The sequence below is a fragment of the Trametes versicolor genome (genome assembly GCF_000271585.1).
Source record: "Trametes versicolor FP-101664 SS1 unplaced genomic scaffold TRAVEscaffold_3, whole genome shotgun sequence".
In the NCBI taxonomy this organism is placed as follows: domain Eukaryota; kingdom Fungi; phylum Basidiomycota; class Agaricomycetes; order Polyporales; family Polyporaceae; genus Trametes; species Trametes versicolor.
The window spans coordinates 2,173,129-2,189,709 of record NW_007360323.1 but is presented as its reverse complement, the minus strand read 5'-3'; the positions used below and the strand labels follow the sequence as shown (position 1 = coordinate 2,189,709).

Here is a 16,581-nt window from a genome sequence, read left to right as displayed (position 1 = left end):
ATGCTGCAGCACAGTGCCTTCGTGCCAGTGACGTTTGGCATCACTGTCGTTCAACTCTCTTCCTCTCTCCATATGCGCTAACATGGCGAAGAAGAAAGGCCCGCCGTACACAGACGACCCAGGCTGCAAGTACATCGTGATCGACGACCCTTGGCCCGGAGATGCGACCGGCAAGGCACGCAACCAAGTATTCTTCAACCGCCTCTGCACATGGGTGTACTTCATGCTTGGAAAGGCGCACCAGGCCGACGCAGTGTACTCTGTCAATACGGTATGTCGCACGCATGACCGTAGGTGCACCCGAATGAACACCCGAGGCCATTCCCCGACGACCTGCCATGCTTCCCCGTGCCATCGATTGCTCGTGCCACATTGACTTGCGCGCGCATGTAGCGGGACGAGATCATCGTGCAGCTCCCGCAGGACACGGACCTCACGCCCATACTCGGGGCGCACCCGTGGCGCAGATACCTCTCGCGCGGGAACCCGCGGGACAAGGACCGTGTGTCGTATGTGTTCGAGTACGACTACCGCAACAAAGGCGATCCCAGCAACCGTAGGTCATCATCGCCCGTACCATGCTTCGAAGACTCACTTGGGCTCTGGCGGCAGATAACTGGTTAGAGACGTTCCCAAGCGTACGTGGAGACCCGCCCGCGCACCTCCAGTTCCCTGTCGTATATCCGTACCCGCGCGTGAGCTGGGCTACGCCGAAGGGCAAGAACTGCGTCGATCTGGCGCTCCCGCTGCCGCCGACGCGCCAACCCACGCCGATTCCTGATACCGTGCGTCGCTGACCAACTCCATGGGCCGGGGAGAACTTGGGCGCTCACACTGGAGCGTTCTGTTTCAGAGTGGCTTTGAGCCGTATCAGCACCCGTCCGCGTTGTCTTCCCGCACGGTCGACAGCGCCCAAGCCAGGCTGGAGGAAGACGCTCGTGCTGAGCAAGCTGGTACGTAGGGACGAACGACGGATTATGCTACTGTTCATTCAAAACCTTAGCAGCGACAAGGAAACTTGGCAAAGTAGATCCGTATGACGCAGGTAGGTCCTAAACGCCGTCACTACATTGCGGCGATCTGACCAGTAGCCATCCCAGAAACAAACGCCCTCCGCTCCCTGAAGCGAGAGTTCTCAGATGTCCCCTTATCCGTCAAGAGAGAGGCTTCGGATGTCCGTGTCAAGCCAGACCCAGGCGGACCGTCAGTCAAGTCTGAGCCGGAGCTCTATGGCCCTTCGAAAGAATTCAGACACGCAGTCGAACGGCTGCAACAAGCTCGGGCTTCTGGATCAGAGGGCGGAAGTACAACCAGGGACCCTGTAGTACCCGAAGTTCAAGTCAAGTCAGAGCAGGCGGTCAAACATGAAGCCGAGCCCTACGGCCCGTCCAAGAACTTCCGGAGTGCTGTGGAGCGGCTGCAACAGGCTCGTGCTGCTGCAGGGCAGGAAGGGCCCGACAACGACTCGAGACGTGGGCAGTCTGATGTGCAGGAGGGTATGTCGCGGCTGAGCTCAGGATGTCGCATCTCTCTGATGGGGCATTTCCCAAGGTGTTCGCATTAAACAGGATGTATCTGAAGAGCCTATCTCGACGCCGTCGGACTCGTTCCTGGCTGCTTTCCAGAGAATACGGGGGCGTCAGGCGTCACAGTCTGAGAATACGGAGCCCCCGCAAGACAGAGGACGTCCTGCTCCCACCCACATCCAATCAGCTCCCAAACGAGTCAAGGAAGAGGACACACAGGACAATGGTGAGCCCTGCCCGTATGCCCAATATCACGGCGAACATAACCAAGTATATTCGATAGGACGGAAGAGATTCAAGAGCGAGAGCATGCATTGAACTATGACGGATGTACCTATCAGATCTAGCTGAACTCTACTCGATATATCACCAGTGCTGTATCAACGCCATACGTTGTACAACACTTCCTCGACGAGCGTCCTTTTGACTTCATCTCCTACAGCACGGAGCCGTGCGTCCATGCTCCTCTCAGGTACACATCACACTCGGGCCCGTCTGCTCGCGTGCGCGACCAGGATGCTGCCCGCCCCTGTCGCAAGCGCGCAGGAGCCGACGAACAGTTCCACAGCGCCGTAGCCTTCGCGTCCGAACACGCCACCGAACGACGATCCTTTGCCGGCCTCCAGGAGGACGCCGGACAGCGCGGGCCCGACCACCGCGGAGACACCCTTGAAGATCGCGGTGCTCGCGAGCGCGAGGCCTGCGTACTCGGGCTTGCCCCGTGCGCAGTCGGACGCTGCCCGCGGCCACGTCGACGAAAAGCCACCGCTCTATGATGTACGTGTGATCAGCATCTGGATGTACATGGCTGAGCAGGGCGTAGAGATCACTTACGAGAGCTCCGAAGATGATGGCGAAGAGATACAGCTGCGTGGCCGCGGTCGCGAAGCCCCAGAGCAGGAAGGCGACGAGGCCGCTGCCGAGTGCGCTCACGAACATGATCCACGGGTACGGGAATTTGTCGCTCAGATGGCCGAGCACGATCTGACCGACGACCGCGGACGAGTTGAAGACGGACAGGACGATCGTTGCCGTCAGTGGGGAGGATAGTGCGCGTGTGAAGCTCGCGATGTAGAGCGAGACGGGGAAGTAGGAGAGCCCTTGAAGCAACGTCGTGAAACCCTAAAAACGCGAGAACGGCGTGAGCGATCCACTGGCGTCCACGGTAAGCGTATGCACTCACCACGCTCCAGAAAATCGGGTTCCGCATGAACCCAAGGTGTGGGGGGATGAAGCGCGGACGACGCTGGTTGCCCGTAAACTTCGGAACGGGCAGTCGTGGGCGCATGCCCAAAAGCGCTATACCTGAGCAGACCGTAGAGCCAATGGCCCAGATACGCATGGTCCACTGCAAGCCTACCTTGTCCAATAGCGCGGTCAACGCGAAGGGGAAGACGAAGCCTGTAGAAAATCTCAGTTAGACAGGTTGACTAAAAAAGTTAAAAGTGCTTACCGCCTACACCTCCTCCTGCGAAAATGATACCGCCAGCCAACCCTCTCCGCTCGGAGAACCACTCGCTGAGGAGTTTGATGACGGGCACATACAGAAGTCCGCCGCCGATACCGAAGCCAACGCCTTGCAGCAGGATAAGCTGCCACACCTGTACACGGAATGAGTCCGCGTTGGAGACGTGTAGCCGTGTCATTGAACGTACCTCTGTAGCGAAACTACAGCAGAAGATGGATACAGAAGAGAGGGCTAGGCCACCCCACATGCCGATGTTCAGATACTCCGGGTATCGATCGAATATCAGGCAAAGCCAGAGCACCTGTATTGTACATTTAGTCTTTTATCTAAGTGTGCATCCGAGGTGGCGAAACTTACCTCGCAGTACTGCAAGGCGATGGACACAGTGCCCACCGCAGCAATCGACACTCCCGAAGCCTTGTTAAAGGGCGCATGCGTCGTGTAGTAATCTACATCAGTGTTAGTGGACTACATTCCTCTCGTACCAGGCAGCCGCCACATGTGGCGCACCTTGGAAGATACCATAACTGCAAACATCAGAGTGAGTACATATCTACACGTACTCGCACAAAAGTACGTACCTGAAGCAGAAGCCCCAGATCATCATCTCTAATACGAACGCGGAGAAGCAGAAAGTCCACGCGCGTATCCCGCGATCCATGGGCGCGAGCTCCTGCACAGTCACACCATCGTCCAATGCAGCCCGCAGAGCAGCCTGCGACGATTGCGCGGAGAATGTGCTCCCGGGGTTCACGCCAGAGGGCGTTTGCTGCCCCGAGCTGGGCTGCATGACCGACAGTTCGTACTCGACGTCATTAATTCGCGGATGGTGATCTGTCTCCATGCCGAATACCAGTTCTGCTGCTCAGGGGCGCCGCTCTCTTGCGGGGGCGTAGGTCGCTATGGCGCGACTTGGGGGAGGGAGAACTGCTGGATCGTTCATCTTTTCTCCGCACCGTTCTTAATAGTATTACGTTGCGGGGTCGGATGGCGACGGACCAAAGGGGCCCCTCGGCGCGCGGATCGATCGACAGCGTTGTGCCGCTTGCCGCAGTACCGCCCGTGCGTGCTCGTGGCTGATGTTGGCGTTATGACTCGAACGAGCCCGCAGCTCGCCAAATTTCTGCGCTTGCCATATTGAATAGCAACTGTGAGCATGTGACAACCTCTCCCATGCGCCCAACCTGAGTGAGTGAGCGAGAGCTGCAAAAATTGCAGGAGACAAACATATATCGATGCAGAGGGTTTACGCGCACCGGATCTTGGCAGCGTCATCGACAGGCACATATTGCTGGCCAGTTCTTTTGTCCGCTGTAACATGGTGCGATCGACCGGTGCTCGTCCGTCCGTTCGAACCGTTGCACACCAGAGAGCATTTGGGCGATATATGGTATACACATCAACACCTACGACTTCTTCATAGAAAGAGCTTTGGCGATTTTGAGCATCCGTATGTGCCATACTCTACCCCTGCTCACATCTTCTTGAGGACAGCGTTGAGTACATCGGTCGTGCTGCTGTTGCCGCCGAGGTCAGGAGTAAGAATCTGTCCTTCCCGAATGACCTGGTCGACCGCAACGACGATGCGGTCCGCCCCCTGGGCGTAGCCCAAGTGACGGAGCATGAGCGCTGCAGAGCGGATGGCCGCGATGGGGTTCGCGATGCCCTTGCCCTCGATGTCGGGCGCAGAGCCGTGTACGCTGTGGGCATGGCGTTGAGTACTTCGCGCGGGGGAGAATTGAAAGACGACCTACGGCTCGCCCATGACGAACTTGTCGCCTGCATTTACTGAGGGAACGAGGCCGAGCGAGCCAACCAGTGCGGCGGCGGCGTCAGAGATGATGTCGCCGTAGAGGTTGGGCGCGACCATGACGTCGTAGATCCTGTGGTATAGACTTAAGATACGCCTCCGACGCCGATGTCTTGTGGTGCTCACTCAGGTTCCCGGATGAGACTTTACCGCAGCGTCAGTTTGGGACAGACCGAGGCTATTTAAAGTGATACGTACCGGTACACGGCGCTGTCAACAATCTGCTCCTCGAGCTTCACGCTGTCGTACTGGCCAGGGTATTTTGCAGGGACCCCCCGAACGGTCTCCCTGAAGAGACCGTCGGTGACCGACAGGACGTTCGACTTGTGGATGATCGTGACTTGCTTGCGCGGCCGGCCAAGAGCAATGTCAAAAGCCATCTTGCCTATCCTGCGCGAAGCACGCTCGGTGATGAGACGGGTCGCGCGCGCCTCTTTTCCTTGCTCGGTGTGGGTGAGCACCTCCTGCTTGACATACTGTGTGGGAGGGGAATAAGAGCCCGGTTTGAAAGGGAGATACGCGGTACACGGACCAAGCACTCGGTGTTCTCGCGAACGACGACCAGGTCAACTGCGGGCTTCTCTTCGGGGGTGGCGGCGACCTATATTGATTCTCAACAAAAGGACGAGACACAAAGGCAGAGTACCGACCGACACAACGGGCCGGACGTTGGCGTAGAGGTCAAGCTGCTTGCGGAGCGCCACGATGGGGGAAGAGTACCCAGTGACACTACGGGACGGGGAGCTAAAAAACACCATAGGTTCACCATGATGTACACCTCATACCGTGCATGCACACATACCTGACAGCACCGAACAGCGCACCGTCACACTCCCGCAAAGTCCTTCATACCGTCCCCAGTCAATCCCAAGCCGCAGACCCACGCAAGGCACATTTACTCACTCGACCGTCTCCTCCGGCAGAGCCGTCCCACTACGAGCAAACACCTCCCAGCCAGCGAGGAGGTCGATGAACTCGGGCTTCGGGATGTCCGAACCGAGCGCCTCGAGGACCGTGCGGGCAGCGGGAATGACCTCCTTGCCGATACCGTCCGCGGGGATGAGGCCAATTTTGAGCGACTGGCGCGCGGCCGTGGCCATGCGGCGAATAGGCGTGCGGAACATTTTGGGTAGAGAGCAGGTGGGGACGAGGAGGACACTGGGGAGAACAGCAAGCCTGAGGAAGAGCGGAGTCAAGGGAAAGCGGCATAAATCGAAATTCCCCCAAAACGCGTGACCTACGCGATCACATGCCGCGAATCGCGTCTTCGACGCGTGTGTATGTCGCGTCGCGCATGGACTAGGTACAAAGTATGGTACATTGATATACAGTAGGGAAGATGTGTGAGATAGAGTATGATACATGTCGGACACCTCAAACGTTGCTGCGCATATAGGTGGACGCAGCATATGCTAACACGGGCACCGCAACCGTCAGCACGCCGCACAACTGCCTACGCGTACGCACTCTCCTGCGAAGATAATATCAACAACTGGCCCGTCCTCAAATAGATGGTACCGTACCGATTAATCTCAAGAATGGCGTTGTTGCGCTCGATGATCCGTTTGTAGTCACCGTCACAGCAGACCTCCCAGTGTTGGCCCCAATCTCTGCTGGAGGTCAGACAACTACCCAGGTTTCTGCGAGGGTTAACGTACCCCTCCATACAGATGGTAGAGCAATAGCGCGTTCCCTCGCATCTCTCCACGTGGCAGGGTGGACCGGTCGCAGGCTTCGCGCACCCGCGCCGTGCACATTGTCCCGAGCCGCCTAGCAGAGCCGTCAGCGACTCCACCATCTCCAATGCGCCATGCTTCCAGAGCCCACTCGGCGCGGCCGGTGACTGTTCGCCCGCGTCGATTTTCATAATCTCGCGCTGATAAATGAGCATAGGATCGCCCTCCGCGTTTCCAACGGCTTTCTTGAGCTGTGCTACGAGGCGAGGTCGAGGGAACTGGGCGCGTAGGGCTGTCGTGGTCTTCGCACTCAGCTTCGGGATGCTCTCTATGAGCTCGTGCAGGATCATCACAAGACCCACTGTGGCCATCGAAACGTTAGCGTTCATGATAAAAGAACATCGATTCACTCACATCCGCCACTCGTTTGGTCCACATAAAATTCCAAGGACTCTTCGAGTGCGTCCAACAGACCAGCAGTCGTCCAGGCATAGATGAGCTTGTCGACGGTCTTCGAACCCTCCTCTTGCACCCGTTTGGACGCCTTCGCACACCAGCTCAGCACTAACATGATCACATCGTAATCCTTCTCCTTGCGCTTCTTCGCCAGCGCGGCTCGTCGCATCCCCCGCACAACTCCCTCCCAGAGCGGTTCAGACTTGTACGCGGCGCGGGGAAGCGCGGGGAACGCCGTCTTCGCATGGTCGACGAGTGCGCGAACAAGATCGATTTCGAGGGAGAGGTCCAGCATGGTGAGCTCGGTCTCGGGCAGCGCGAGGTGCTTCGCGCTGGCGGCGACGACGGCTGCTGCAGTCTGTTCTGTGTTCCGCTTCTTCGCGCTCGCCTCGGGATGGCGGCTGGCGCCCTCGAGGATGCGGGGTAGTAGCACCTCTGCGGAGGGCATTGGGTGCTCTGCGAGGTAGGGCAGCCAGAACGGCGGTGTGTAAAGACGCGAGCCCTGTTCGAGGAATGGCAGCAGCACGCTGGCGTTGAGGTAGCAGTCCATGTGCCCTTCTGAGTATAGCCAGTTCCGCATGCAGACGGCAAACGTCCGGTCTTTCTTGTCCATAAGGACCCTGGCAATACACATTCAGGAAGCCATGAGTAAGAGCATATAATGGGAAACTTACTCTATGAACGACGGATCAACAGCGGTCAGCACGCGGACAACGATCTGGGCGGCGACTGAACGCTCGAATGTCGCTCTTGCCTCAAGACTGTTAGACGGATCGGACCACAACTGTGCCGTCCCCGTTAGACTCAGCTCAGACTAGAGTTGAACAGAGCATGACGCACACACTCAGTCACAGAGTGCCAGTGTTTCTTGAGGTCCTCTACAACCCGTAACTCTGTCGCGCCGGGCGGAGTGACACAGTTGACCAGGCCGGAGCAGATGACCGCCAGGGGGTAGTACCATGGCGATGGAAGCTATTGCAGTGATGTGTTGACCTTGAGTCACGATTGCACGAGACTACTGAATAAAGTGATTTGCCTACCTGCTTCTGAAGCCTTTGCAGCTCTTCCTTCGACGGGCGGGGAGCACTCGGGTCGTGCATAATCCCGACTTGACCCATCTTGACTGCGTTGTCGCACCTGCCGTCCCCCATAACAGACATAGAAGTAGCGGCGTCGACGAATCAGTAACCTCGTTGGCTTATATCCTACAAGCTAAACAGAGCATATGCCACACTCACAGTGCAGCGATGAGGCCCGCGTTCACGAGGCGCTTCCACACATCGCCCTTCGCATTCTTAGAGACGTCTTCAAGCTCCTGCAGGATGGGCAGCGCATCCCACGGCGTGTCGCCGTCAATCGACTCAGCGCTGAACCCAGTGAGCGTGAGTGCGCGCACGGTGCGGCGCGGATCGCTCTTGACCAGGCTCTTCCACTTGACGGAACGCTCGGCGCGTCCGGAGAGAAAGTTCTGGGCGGCGAGGATCTCGCTGTTCATCAGTGTCCTCACTTGGCGCGGTGAGATGGGGGAGAGGTATGCAAAGGAGAAGTGCAGGAGGTGAACGCAGTCTCCGTCTTTGTACTCCTTCGACTGGAGTGATGAGTGGCACTGGTCCTCTTGCCGACGTCTTCGAATTCGATCTGGACTTTCCGGCGCGGTCACGTGCCTCGCGACGCGCATACGGGCGCGCCTCGAGCATCTAGCTCGCGCTCCAGTGCTCCTCGCCTTTGCACGCGAATAAATGATGGCTGTGTCAGAAATTCACGACCTGGAACGAATTGAGCTGCGATGTATTCTTCGTGAAATGTACATGTTGAAAACGGATCATTCGTGAAATTGTTATGGTACAGCGCGAGTCGAGACGCGTTAATGTTGCACACAGCGAGAGCGGTCATCAGTCAATATCTTCTACCTGTAAAGACGCCATGTCAGGCATGCCTGAGGGCTCCTCGAGACCCATAGACTCGGCCTCCATGAAGCTTCGCGAAGACTCCTCGGCGACGGCGAACCAGCCTTTGCTACACATCTCTCGATGTTCGGGATCCCTATATCACAAACGCGTTCAGCAACATTAATATTGCCATTCTGCAGGTATCCGAAAAAGAGGCGGCATGCACTCACCCCTTCATACACGCCCTCGAGCAGTACCGTGTGCCGGTGCAAGCCCCGGCGCTGCACCACAGCCCACCCGCCGCCTTGTCACATCCACGACGCGCACAGTCCTCGGGGGAGCGCATCTTGTGCCCCAGTGCCGCGAGCGTTTCCCATGCACCCTGGCGCCACACCGGGTTCCGCGGGTCGGGCAGGCCCTTGGCCAAGAAGAACCCTGCGATGTTCCGTTTGTACTGCGCCACGTCCTCGTTTTCCCCGCTCGCAATGCCGGCCTTCAGGATCTTCCACACCATCCCCGTGCGCGGGAGCTGTGCGCGCAGTTCGGCGCGCGTTTTGGTGCTGAGGTAGGGGATGGACATGTCGATAGTATTCAGCATCAGCGTTAGGGCCACTGAGCGTGGCGCGTGAGTGTGTTGTTTGGGTCCGGAAGAACTGACAAGAGGGAGACGTACTGCACCCATCGGGGAGGTTCATGATCCGCACCAGGTGCTCCTCGAGCATGTCGAAGAGGCCACCGGCGACCCAGCAGTGGACGAGCGCGTCGGCGTACGTCTCAGGTCCGTCGTTGACTACGGTTTGTATCATCTTCCCGTACATTATGAGCACGTCCGAAACCACCCCTCTGCCCTCAGCGCGGGGCTCGGCCACGGCCCGCCGCACGACCCGCGGCAGCGCCGCCCACAGCGCTTCAGACCTGCAGACCGCAGGCGAGAAGGCGGGAAACTCCTTGCGCGCTACAGCCCAGAACGTCTTCAGGAACTCCACCTCTTGCAGCACTTCCGAGAATGTTAGTCCAGGCAGGGTGAGATGCTTGGCGAAGGCGGCGACGATGGTCCGGGCGGCTTGTGGGGGCGTGAGTTTCTTGTGCTCTGCTACGCCCATGCTGGCGCCCTGGATGAGGCGGCGGATGAGCTCGCTGTCGGACGGGGCCGGGTGTGCGGCGAAGTAGTCCCTCCAGGGCGACACGAAGGTGGAAGAACCGAAGATGGAGAGGATGAGGCTGTTATTGAGTACGGTGTCCTCGCGGGCCGTGGCGTACACCCAGCTGCGGAAGCAGACCGCCAGCGTCATGTCCGTCGGCTTGAAAATCACGCTGTAATCACATTGAGTACGATGGTAAGGAGCGGGAGGCGTATGGATGCGTACTCAAAGAACGTGGGGTCCAGGGAGCTCATGCGGAGGGCAATCGGGGCGATAATCGCTCGCTCCAGCACACTGTAGGGTTCCTGGTCAAGACTGTTGATTGGCTCAGAATAAATCTACAGCGGAGGAATACAAAGGAGGGACATGAGCTATGTTGAGAGATGCTGCGACAGAAAATAAAATACTCACCCTTCGGACAATGGCGGTCCAGTCTTGCTTGATCTCTTCGAAAATCTGCTTCTCCGTATTGGTGGGGGGCATGGCGCACCCGACCGCCGCGGTACATATGATCGCTAGCGGCTCATACCAAGGGGACGGGAGCTGCCAAGTACGCGACCATGTCAAGCACTTATACACCTCGCGAGGACACAACACACTGACCTCCTTTATCCTGGCCTTCTTCTCTTCTTCCGTGGGTGGCGGCGCATTATCCGGCATCAGCGTCCACATCTGCATCTTTATGCTGCACTTGCACCTATTGATGCCGCGTTAGCACAATAATCGAGCTTATGCTGATAGCGCCATCTTTCAATGTACGCACAGTGCAGTGATCAAGCCCGCCCTCACGAGCCGCCTCCAAACCGCGCTTTGCGGGCTCTTGGACGGATCCTGGAGGCAGTTCAGGATGCTGGGAATGTCCCACCACGTATCACCGTCAATCGTCTCCGGCGAGCACCCGGCCGCGGTCAAGACGCGCACAACGCGACGGGCGTCGGTCGATATGAGGACCTTCCAGCGCGTCCTCCTCTCCGTTTCCTCGGCAAGGTGTTTCTGTACAAAGTTTTGGCCATCCATGATGAGCCGTGCTGTATACGACGGTCGTGCTGGTGGGGTGTGGGAAGGAGGGGGGGGGACGAACGTGTGGAACGAGACGTGTGCCGGCGGGCATATACACACGCTCTATGTGGGGGATCTGCGACCTTCGTTCCTGCTTGGATCCACGTCTGCGCCACGCGGAAACGTCGACAGCTAGGCCCCTTCGTAGTCATATTGTTTCTGGGTATGGAGGTTGCGTTTCTGTTCAGGGACGGCGAGGCTTCGAATTCCCAAAAAGGATATTACAGCGTTCGAACCATTCACTGCAGCCGGAGCATCGCCATCCCGCTCGCGATGTCGGGCGCCGCCACGACCGACCCACTGGGCTCACGAATTACCGCTGGGCTTTCTCTGCGGCAGCTCTCTAGGACATGAACCCATCCACATATCTGCCCGTGTTCCTCTGCATCCCTATAAACCAAAGACTCGTTAGCGGTGGTTCGAACGCGTAGTAATATAGGGAGGAAAGGTGATCATACTTCTGCATGCAAACTTTCGAGCAGTACGACGTGTTCACGGTGACCTTGCACATCTCGCAAGTAGTGCCCGCCCCTTTACCCGCGCGCCGATCACAGCCGCGACGCGTGCATGCGCCCGTGTCCTGCACGGCGAATGTGATGGACTGGAGCAGCTGCCAAACACCCTGCAGCCACGCCCCGTTGTTCTCGTCCGGGCGCCCGCCGCCAAGCATCTGCTTCATGCCGCGCATCGTCTCGCGGCTCCGCGCCTCCGACTCGCGGTCGCCCGTCACGGTAGACCCGGCGACGATCATGCGCTTTACGATGCGCGGACGCGGGAGCTCGGCGCGCAGGGCTGCGAGCGTCTTCGTGCTGAGCGTCGCGACCTCGATGTGCGTCATGATCACGGACACGATGTTCGTGAGGATCACTGCGCGTATGCGTGAGCCGACATCATCTATGGCGCATAGCTGTGCGGGCACTCACTGGCGTTCCGCGGCCATGTGAGCAGGTCTACGATGTCGTCCAGCGCGCCTAGCAGGCCGCCAGAAATCCAGTTGTAAATGGTCGTGTCGACGTATTCCCGGCCCTCCTTTTCCATCGTATCGGAGCCGTTGACGTACAACTGCAGAAACAGGAAGGCAAGCATGCGTTGTTGGCTCTCCTGCGGTGCCTGCTTTGAGCGACGGAGGACGGAAGCGACCGCCGCCCAGAACTTGCTCGATTTGAGGAACGCGCGCACGAAGGGGCGATGCTCCTCCGCACAGACCACGCACAGCTTGAGGAAGAACTTGACCTCGGCTTCCAGCTCTGCGAACTCGAGCGTCTCGAAGTGCGTCGTGAAAGCGGAGATGATAGCGTCGGCGGCCTGTACGGGCGTGCGTTTCTTGGTGCCTTCTGCCCCCCTGCTTGCCCCGACGAGAATACGCGCGAACACTAGGCGGGGCGCGGGGAATGGATGCTCGGCGATGTATCCCGCCCACGGCTTAAGCAAAGGCCCTCCTAAGAAGGCAGTCAGGATGATCGTGTTGGCTGTGTGGTCGGACTTCGTCGTCGAGTGCATCCAGTTACGCATGATCACCGCGAGAGTCATGTCGCCAGGCTTCAGGAGCATTCTGTTAAACAGCGTTCAGCATAAATATGTCGATGCAGGACGCATGCGGCGTACTCCAGGAAAGACGCGTCAAAAGATGTGCACGTCATCACGAGCTGGGCGACGAGCACCCGCTCTATGATCGCCCTCGGCGACTTGTCAAGACTTCTGGCTGGCTCCGACCAAATCTACAGCTCGGTCAGCGTCATCACAGGCTTAAACATAGCGACGGCGTATACCCGTGTCATGAGAGCATTCCAGTGAAGTCGAAGGTCTGCTATGATTTTCTTTTCGGTAGAAGAAATAGGCTGCGGTGCAAACGCAATGCCCATGCAAACGATCTCAAGGGGTGCTTGGTACGGAGAATAGGGCTGTAAAGTAGGTTCGTGTCAGGATATACACTTTCGGGCTGAAGCGGGGAAACCGACCGGCTTGCTCGCACGCTCAATTTCTTCACTGGTCGGCTTGTGCCCAGGGTTATGATTCGGGTTATGCATGACCACCGCTTGAAAGTTGAGAGCGCATTTACAGCTGCATATCGCGGCTGTCAGCCAACTGCACTAGTACCGCGAACCGCATCAGCTCACAGTGCGTTGACGACGCCCGCGTCGACGAGTTTGACCCAGACATCGCGCGACTCTTTCTCCTTCACGATCTCCCCGAGCCTAGCGATGACATACGGCGTGTCGAGCGCGGTGTCTCCCTCGATGGACTCGGAAGACATCCCGCGGATGGTGAGCGTGCGGACTCCCCGACGGGGGTCAGACTGGAGGACGTCGCGCCAACGCTGAATGCGCTCTGCATGCGTTGCCATGTATTCGGGAGTTGCATCCACCATTGGAACGCCTTGCTTGCTTCTGTACATGGTGAAACTGGCGGTCGGGGAGCGAGTCGACTTCTTGGAGGAGGGTGGGTAGAAAGAAACGAGGGGAGCTGGAACGTTCGTGGATGAAAAGCCGCGCGATAGATAAGGTCCGCAAAAAGAGAGTTCGTCTGACACCCGGTGGCCCACGCACGACGGTGGCACTTGCAGAGGCAGTCGAGTGAGTACTGCGTATGCCGTAAATGGTCAGAAGTAACGCGGATCGTCGCGGCTTCTTTGCAGGTTTGACGTCATTCACACGCAGACGCGGTCACGTGCCCACCCTACATTCAACGCGTCGGCGCAGCAGGACGGTATAGCACTGTGACTAGCCTAGTACACTGGACACGTAGCCCGTAGCATACGTTCAAGAAATTCTTACATTGTTCGTACATTAGAGATATACAAGATAGGCGCAAGACGGAGTATCAGTACTGCTTTCAAGCACTGCTACTACTACTAGAGTCCTCCAGTAGCATCTCTTGCATCTTCTTCTGCAGCGTTGCTTCGCCCGGCGGTGGATCGTCCGCCTTCGCAGCCTGAGCCTCGTCCTTTACGTCTCGCAAGCTCAGCACCATCTGAATCTCCTCCTCGGTCATAGACCCCTCCTCCCGTACCCGCCTCAGCAGCTCTTCCCGCGACGGCAGGTCTGCGGGCGGCGGCGGCGCGACCCCGTCCCCGAGCAGTTTCGCAACCTCCTCCGGGTCCCGCTTCTGTAGCATTTCCACGATGATCAGCGTCGGCACCCACCGGCAGATGAACTTGTGGTCTTTGTCGCTGCATACCACCCCGTCAGTCGTCATGCCGAGTTCACACCAATTACACTCACAGTCTTATGCACTCCTGCCCGCAATACGCCGAGAGCTTGCACTTCCCGCATCCGCCCTTGTACGCAGGCTCGTCGCATCCGCGCCGCGTACACGTCCCCCGGAACGGCCGCAGCGTGTTCGTGAGCCGCAACAGCAGCCGCCACGCGTCGACCGCCCACTGCGGATGCCGCGGGTCCTGCCGTGGGACCGCGACGCTCTCGTCCGCCGCGACTGACGCGAGCAGGTCGTCCACGTTCTGGCTGCCCTTCGTGGAGAGCATGATGAGCATGATCATGAGGCGCGGGCGGGGGAGCTCTGCGCGCAGCTTTTCTCGCGTCTTCGGGTTGAAGTTGTGCAGGTTGTTATCCAGAAACTGGATCAATACGGAGAGGAACACTGAGGAGGGACTCCTGAGTCAGCAATGATCAAGGTGCACATATACACGACTCACTCGGTCCTCGGATGCTTCGGACGATGGTGGTGATCGCCGACTCCAGCGCGTCGAAGAGGCCGCCCGCGAACCAGCTACACAACAACTCGTCGATGTAGTTAAGCGCATCCCTACTGTCACCGTGCAGTACGTTGAAGTACACTTTGAGCGATACCATCGTCAACCCCTCAGGAATATGCCCAGTTTTAGGCGCATTCGGCCCCAGCGGCGCATATCGGGTGACGTTCTGAGCCATCGCGGTCCAAAAGGGCTCCGACCGGTACAGGGCTCGCCAGAAGGGCAGGAACTCTTTCTCGGTAGCATTGAGCAGCCCGTTGAAGAATATGATCTCCTCGAGTAGCTCCCTGGGGCCGAGCTGCCGGAAGTGCTTCGCGAATACGTCGACGATGAACTCTGCGGATTGATTGGGGGTGCGTTTCTTCTTGCCTGTGCCGCGGGACGCGCCAAGGAGTATGCGGGGCAAAAGCGCGTGCATGTCAGGCCGCGGGTGCTCCGCGAAGTAGCGATTCCAGTGGTCTGGGCCGACTCCGTCCAAGAGCGGCGTGATGAGGGTGCAGTTGATGATGTCGTCCCACTCGGAGGTGGAGTACAGCCAGTAGCGGAAGCATACGGCAAGAGTCAGATCGGACGGCTTCAAGATGATGCTACACTTTGGCATGAGTGCACATTCAACATGAGAGAATATATCGGCATACTCAAGGAATGTCGGGTCGAGGGAGGAAAGACGGTGGACGATCTGCGCAGGGGCGACACGTTCCCTCTCTCGGGCTTTCGCGTTGCCGCTGTGATCCAGTGTCCTAGACGGCTCGGACCAGAGCTAGGGAACTGATGAGCATATGTGCGCGCAATGGGTAAATGAGGGTCGCACCCGCTGCATAATGGAAGACCAATATTGCTTCATCTCCGCGACCATTTTCTGCTCTGTCGAGGTCGCGGGGCGGGCACAGGACATGGCGGCGTTACAGAGCACTTCCAACGCAGGGCTATAGGGAGCAGGAGCCTACCAATAAACACGTTCAGCAAACCGGGGAGTGCAGGGTTACGGGACAGTGCAGTACCGCACATTTTCTTGCGCCAAATCCATGCACTCCTGCGAGATTTCGGCGACGCCCTCATCATTCACGGTCGCGTATGCCAGTGTAAGGGTGGCTTGTGTGTTGATCGCGCACTTGCATCTGGGCTGCACGTCAGCATCCCTCCGCACAAGTCAGGGATCCCTTGATGCGCAGCGGACATGGACCCACAGCGCTGTAATCACTCCAGCGTCGACAAGGCCCTTCCAGGACTTGCTCGTCGACTCATTTGAAGCCTCCTTAAGCTGCTGGAAGAGGATCGGGACGTCGTCGTGCGAGTCGCCCTCGAGAGTTTCACCCCGCGGTGTATACAGGGCCAATGCACGGCAGACTCGGCGTGGGTCGTCCTTGATCAGGTCTGCCCATTTCTTGAATTGGGCGGCCTGGTGATCATGATAGTCTTCCATGGTGTAGATGGTGGATGGTCTGAGAGGCATGTTGGCGAGATGGTGGTCGATGTGCAAGGCACAACGGCGAGCAAATACTGTGTTTTCCCTGGAGGTTTCCGTTGGGACACGGTCGTTCGGCGGGATCGCTGGAACAATGAGGCGCCGCCACTCGCGTGTAGCGGAACGATCACGTGGGTACCTGAGATGTGTGGCTCGGAGTCGCCGAGCGCGCGTGTACTGCTCTCGCTCTACGGTCTACGCCATGACTGACGCTATGGCGTCCCCTGCTCTGGATCCTAGCCTCATCGACAGCACAAATGTTCTCTCTTCAGACCCGCGTACTCTTCCTATCGGTCTACCAACCCCGCCTTCGGAACGCAAACGCGTTAATCAGCTTGACCTCAAGGGCCCCGAGAGGAAACGCGTCAAGCTAGAGTGGCC

At 58.2% G+C, this 16,581-nt stretch overlaps 6 protein-coding genes across 6 annotated transcripts; 1 reads left to right on the top strand and 5 right to left on the bottom strand.

Annotated features, from left to right (window-relative positions):
• Window positions 1–82: 82 nt before the first annotated feature.
• TRAVEDRAFT_44702 (uncharacterized protein) lies at window positions 83–1,844 on the top strand (the record flags this gene model as incomplete). Its single annotated transcript, XM_008036866.1, has 8 exons — window positions 83–271; window positions 394–556; window positions 613–785; window positions 854–953; window positions 1,007–1,045; window positions 1,101–1,496; window positions 1,552–1,752; window positions 1,810–1,844. The coding sequence occupies 8 exons, from the start codon at window positions 83–85 to the stop codon at window positions 1,842–1,844; spliced, it is 1,296 nt and encodes a 431-aa protein (XP_008035057.1).
• A 161-nt stretch (window positions 1,845–2,005) lies between these two features.
• TRAVEDRAFT_117111 (MFS general substrate transporter) lies at window positions 2,006–3,784 on the bottom strand (the record flags this gene model as incomplete). Its single annotated transcript, XM_008037494.1, has 8 exons — window positions 2,006–2,296; window positions 2,361–2,648; window positions 2,710–2,927; window positions 2,980–3,127; window positions 3,182–3,295; window positions 3,352–3,443; window positions 3,505–3,521; window positions 3,576–3,784. 8 exons carry the CDS (start codon window positions 3,782–3,784, stop codon window positions 2,006–2,008), a joined length of 1,377 nt encoding a protein of 458 aa, XP_008035685.1.
• Window positions 3,785–4,317: 533 nt separating this feature from the next.
• On the bottom strand, window positions 4,318–5,947 carry TRAVEDRAFT_163469 (mitochondrial NAD-homo-isocitrate dehydrogenase LysB). The gene is made up of 8 exons (XM_008037493.1): window positions 5,708–5,947; window positions 5,607–5,648; window positions 5,455–5,548; window positions 5,337–5,405; window positions 5,003–5,280; window positions 4,931–4,948; window positions 4,749–4,877; window positions 4,318–4,694 (listed from the first exon to the last, which is right to left on the bottom strand). The coding sequence occupies exons 1-8, from the start codon at window positions 5,926–5,928 to the stop codon at window positions 4,469–4,471; spliced, it is 1,077 nt and encodes a 358-aa protein (XP_008035684.1). The 5' UTR covers window positions 5,929–5,947; the 3' UTR covers window positions 4,318–4,468.
• Window positions 5,948–6,330: 383 nt separating this feature from the next.
• On the bottom strand, window positions 6,331–8,460 carry TRAVEDRAFT_63442 (uncharacterized protein; the record flags this gene model as incomplete). The annotated part of the gene is made up of 7 exons (XM_008037492.1): window positions 8,175–8,460; window positions 7,977–8,073; window positions 7,777–7,908; window positions 7,611–7,720; window positions 6,895–7,556; window positions 6,463–6,841; window positions 6,331–6,414 (listed from the first exon to the last, which is right to left on the bottom strand). Coding segments are annotated over exons 1-7 (1,719 nt in total), but the record flags the coding sequence as incomplete, so codon positions are not given.
• A 2,835-nt stretch (window positions 8,461–11,295) lies between these two features.
• On the bottom strand, window positions 11,296–13,457 carry TRAVEDRAFT_70124 (uncharacterized protein; the record flags this gene model as incomplete). Its single annotated transcript, XM_008037491.1, has 7 exons — window positions 13,144–13,457; window positions 12,985–13,087; window positions 12,796–12,927; window positions 12,632–12,744; window positions 11,950–12,578; window positions 11,485–11,893; window positions 11,296–11,416 (listed from the first exon to the last, which is right to left on the bottom strand). Coding segments are annotated over exons 1-7 (1,785 nt in total), but the record flags the coding sequence as incomplete, so codon positions are not given.
• Window positions 13,458–13,803: 346 nt separating this feature from the next.
• Window positions 13,804–16,188, bottom strand: TRAVEDRAFT_70123 (uncharacterized protein; the record flags this gene model as incomplete). The annotated part of the gene is made up of 7 exons (XM_008037490.1): window positions 13,804–14,195; window positions 14,248–14,623; window positions 14,679–15,322; window positions 15,374–15,495; window positions 15,547–15,678; window positions 15,742–15,853; window positions 15,923–16,188. The coding sequence occupies 7 exons, from the start codon at window positions 16,186–16,188 to the stop codon at window positions 13,859–13,861; spliced, it is 1,989 nt and encodes a 662-aa protein (XP_008035681.1). The 3' UTR covers window positions 13,804–13,858.
• Window positions 16,189–16,581: the final 393 nt, after the last annotated feature.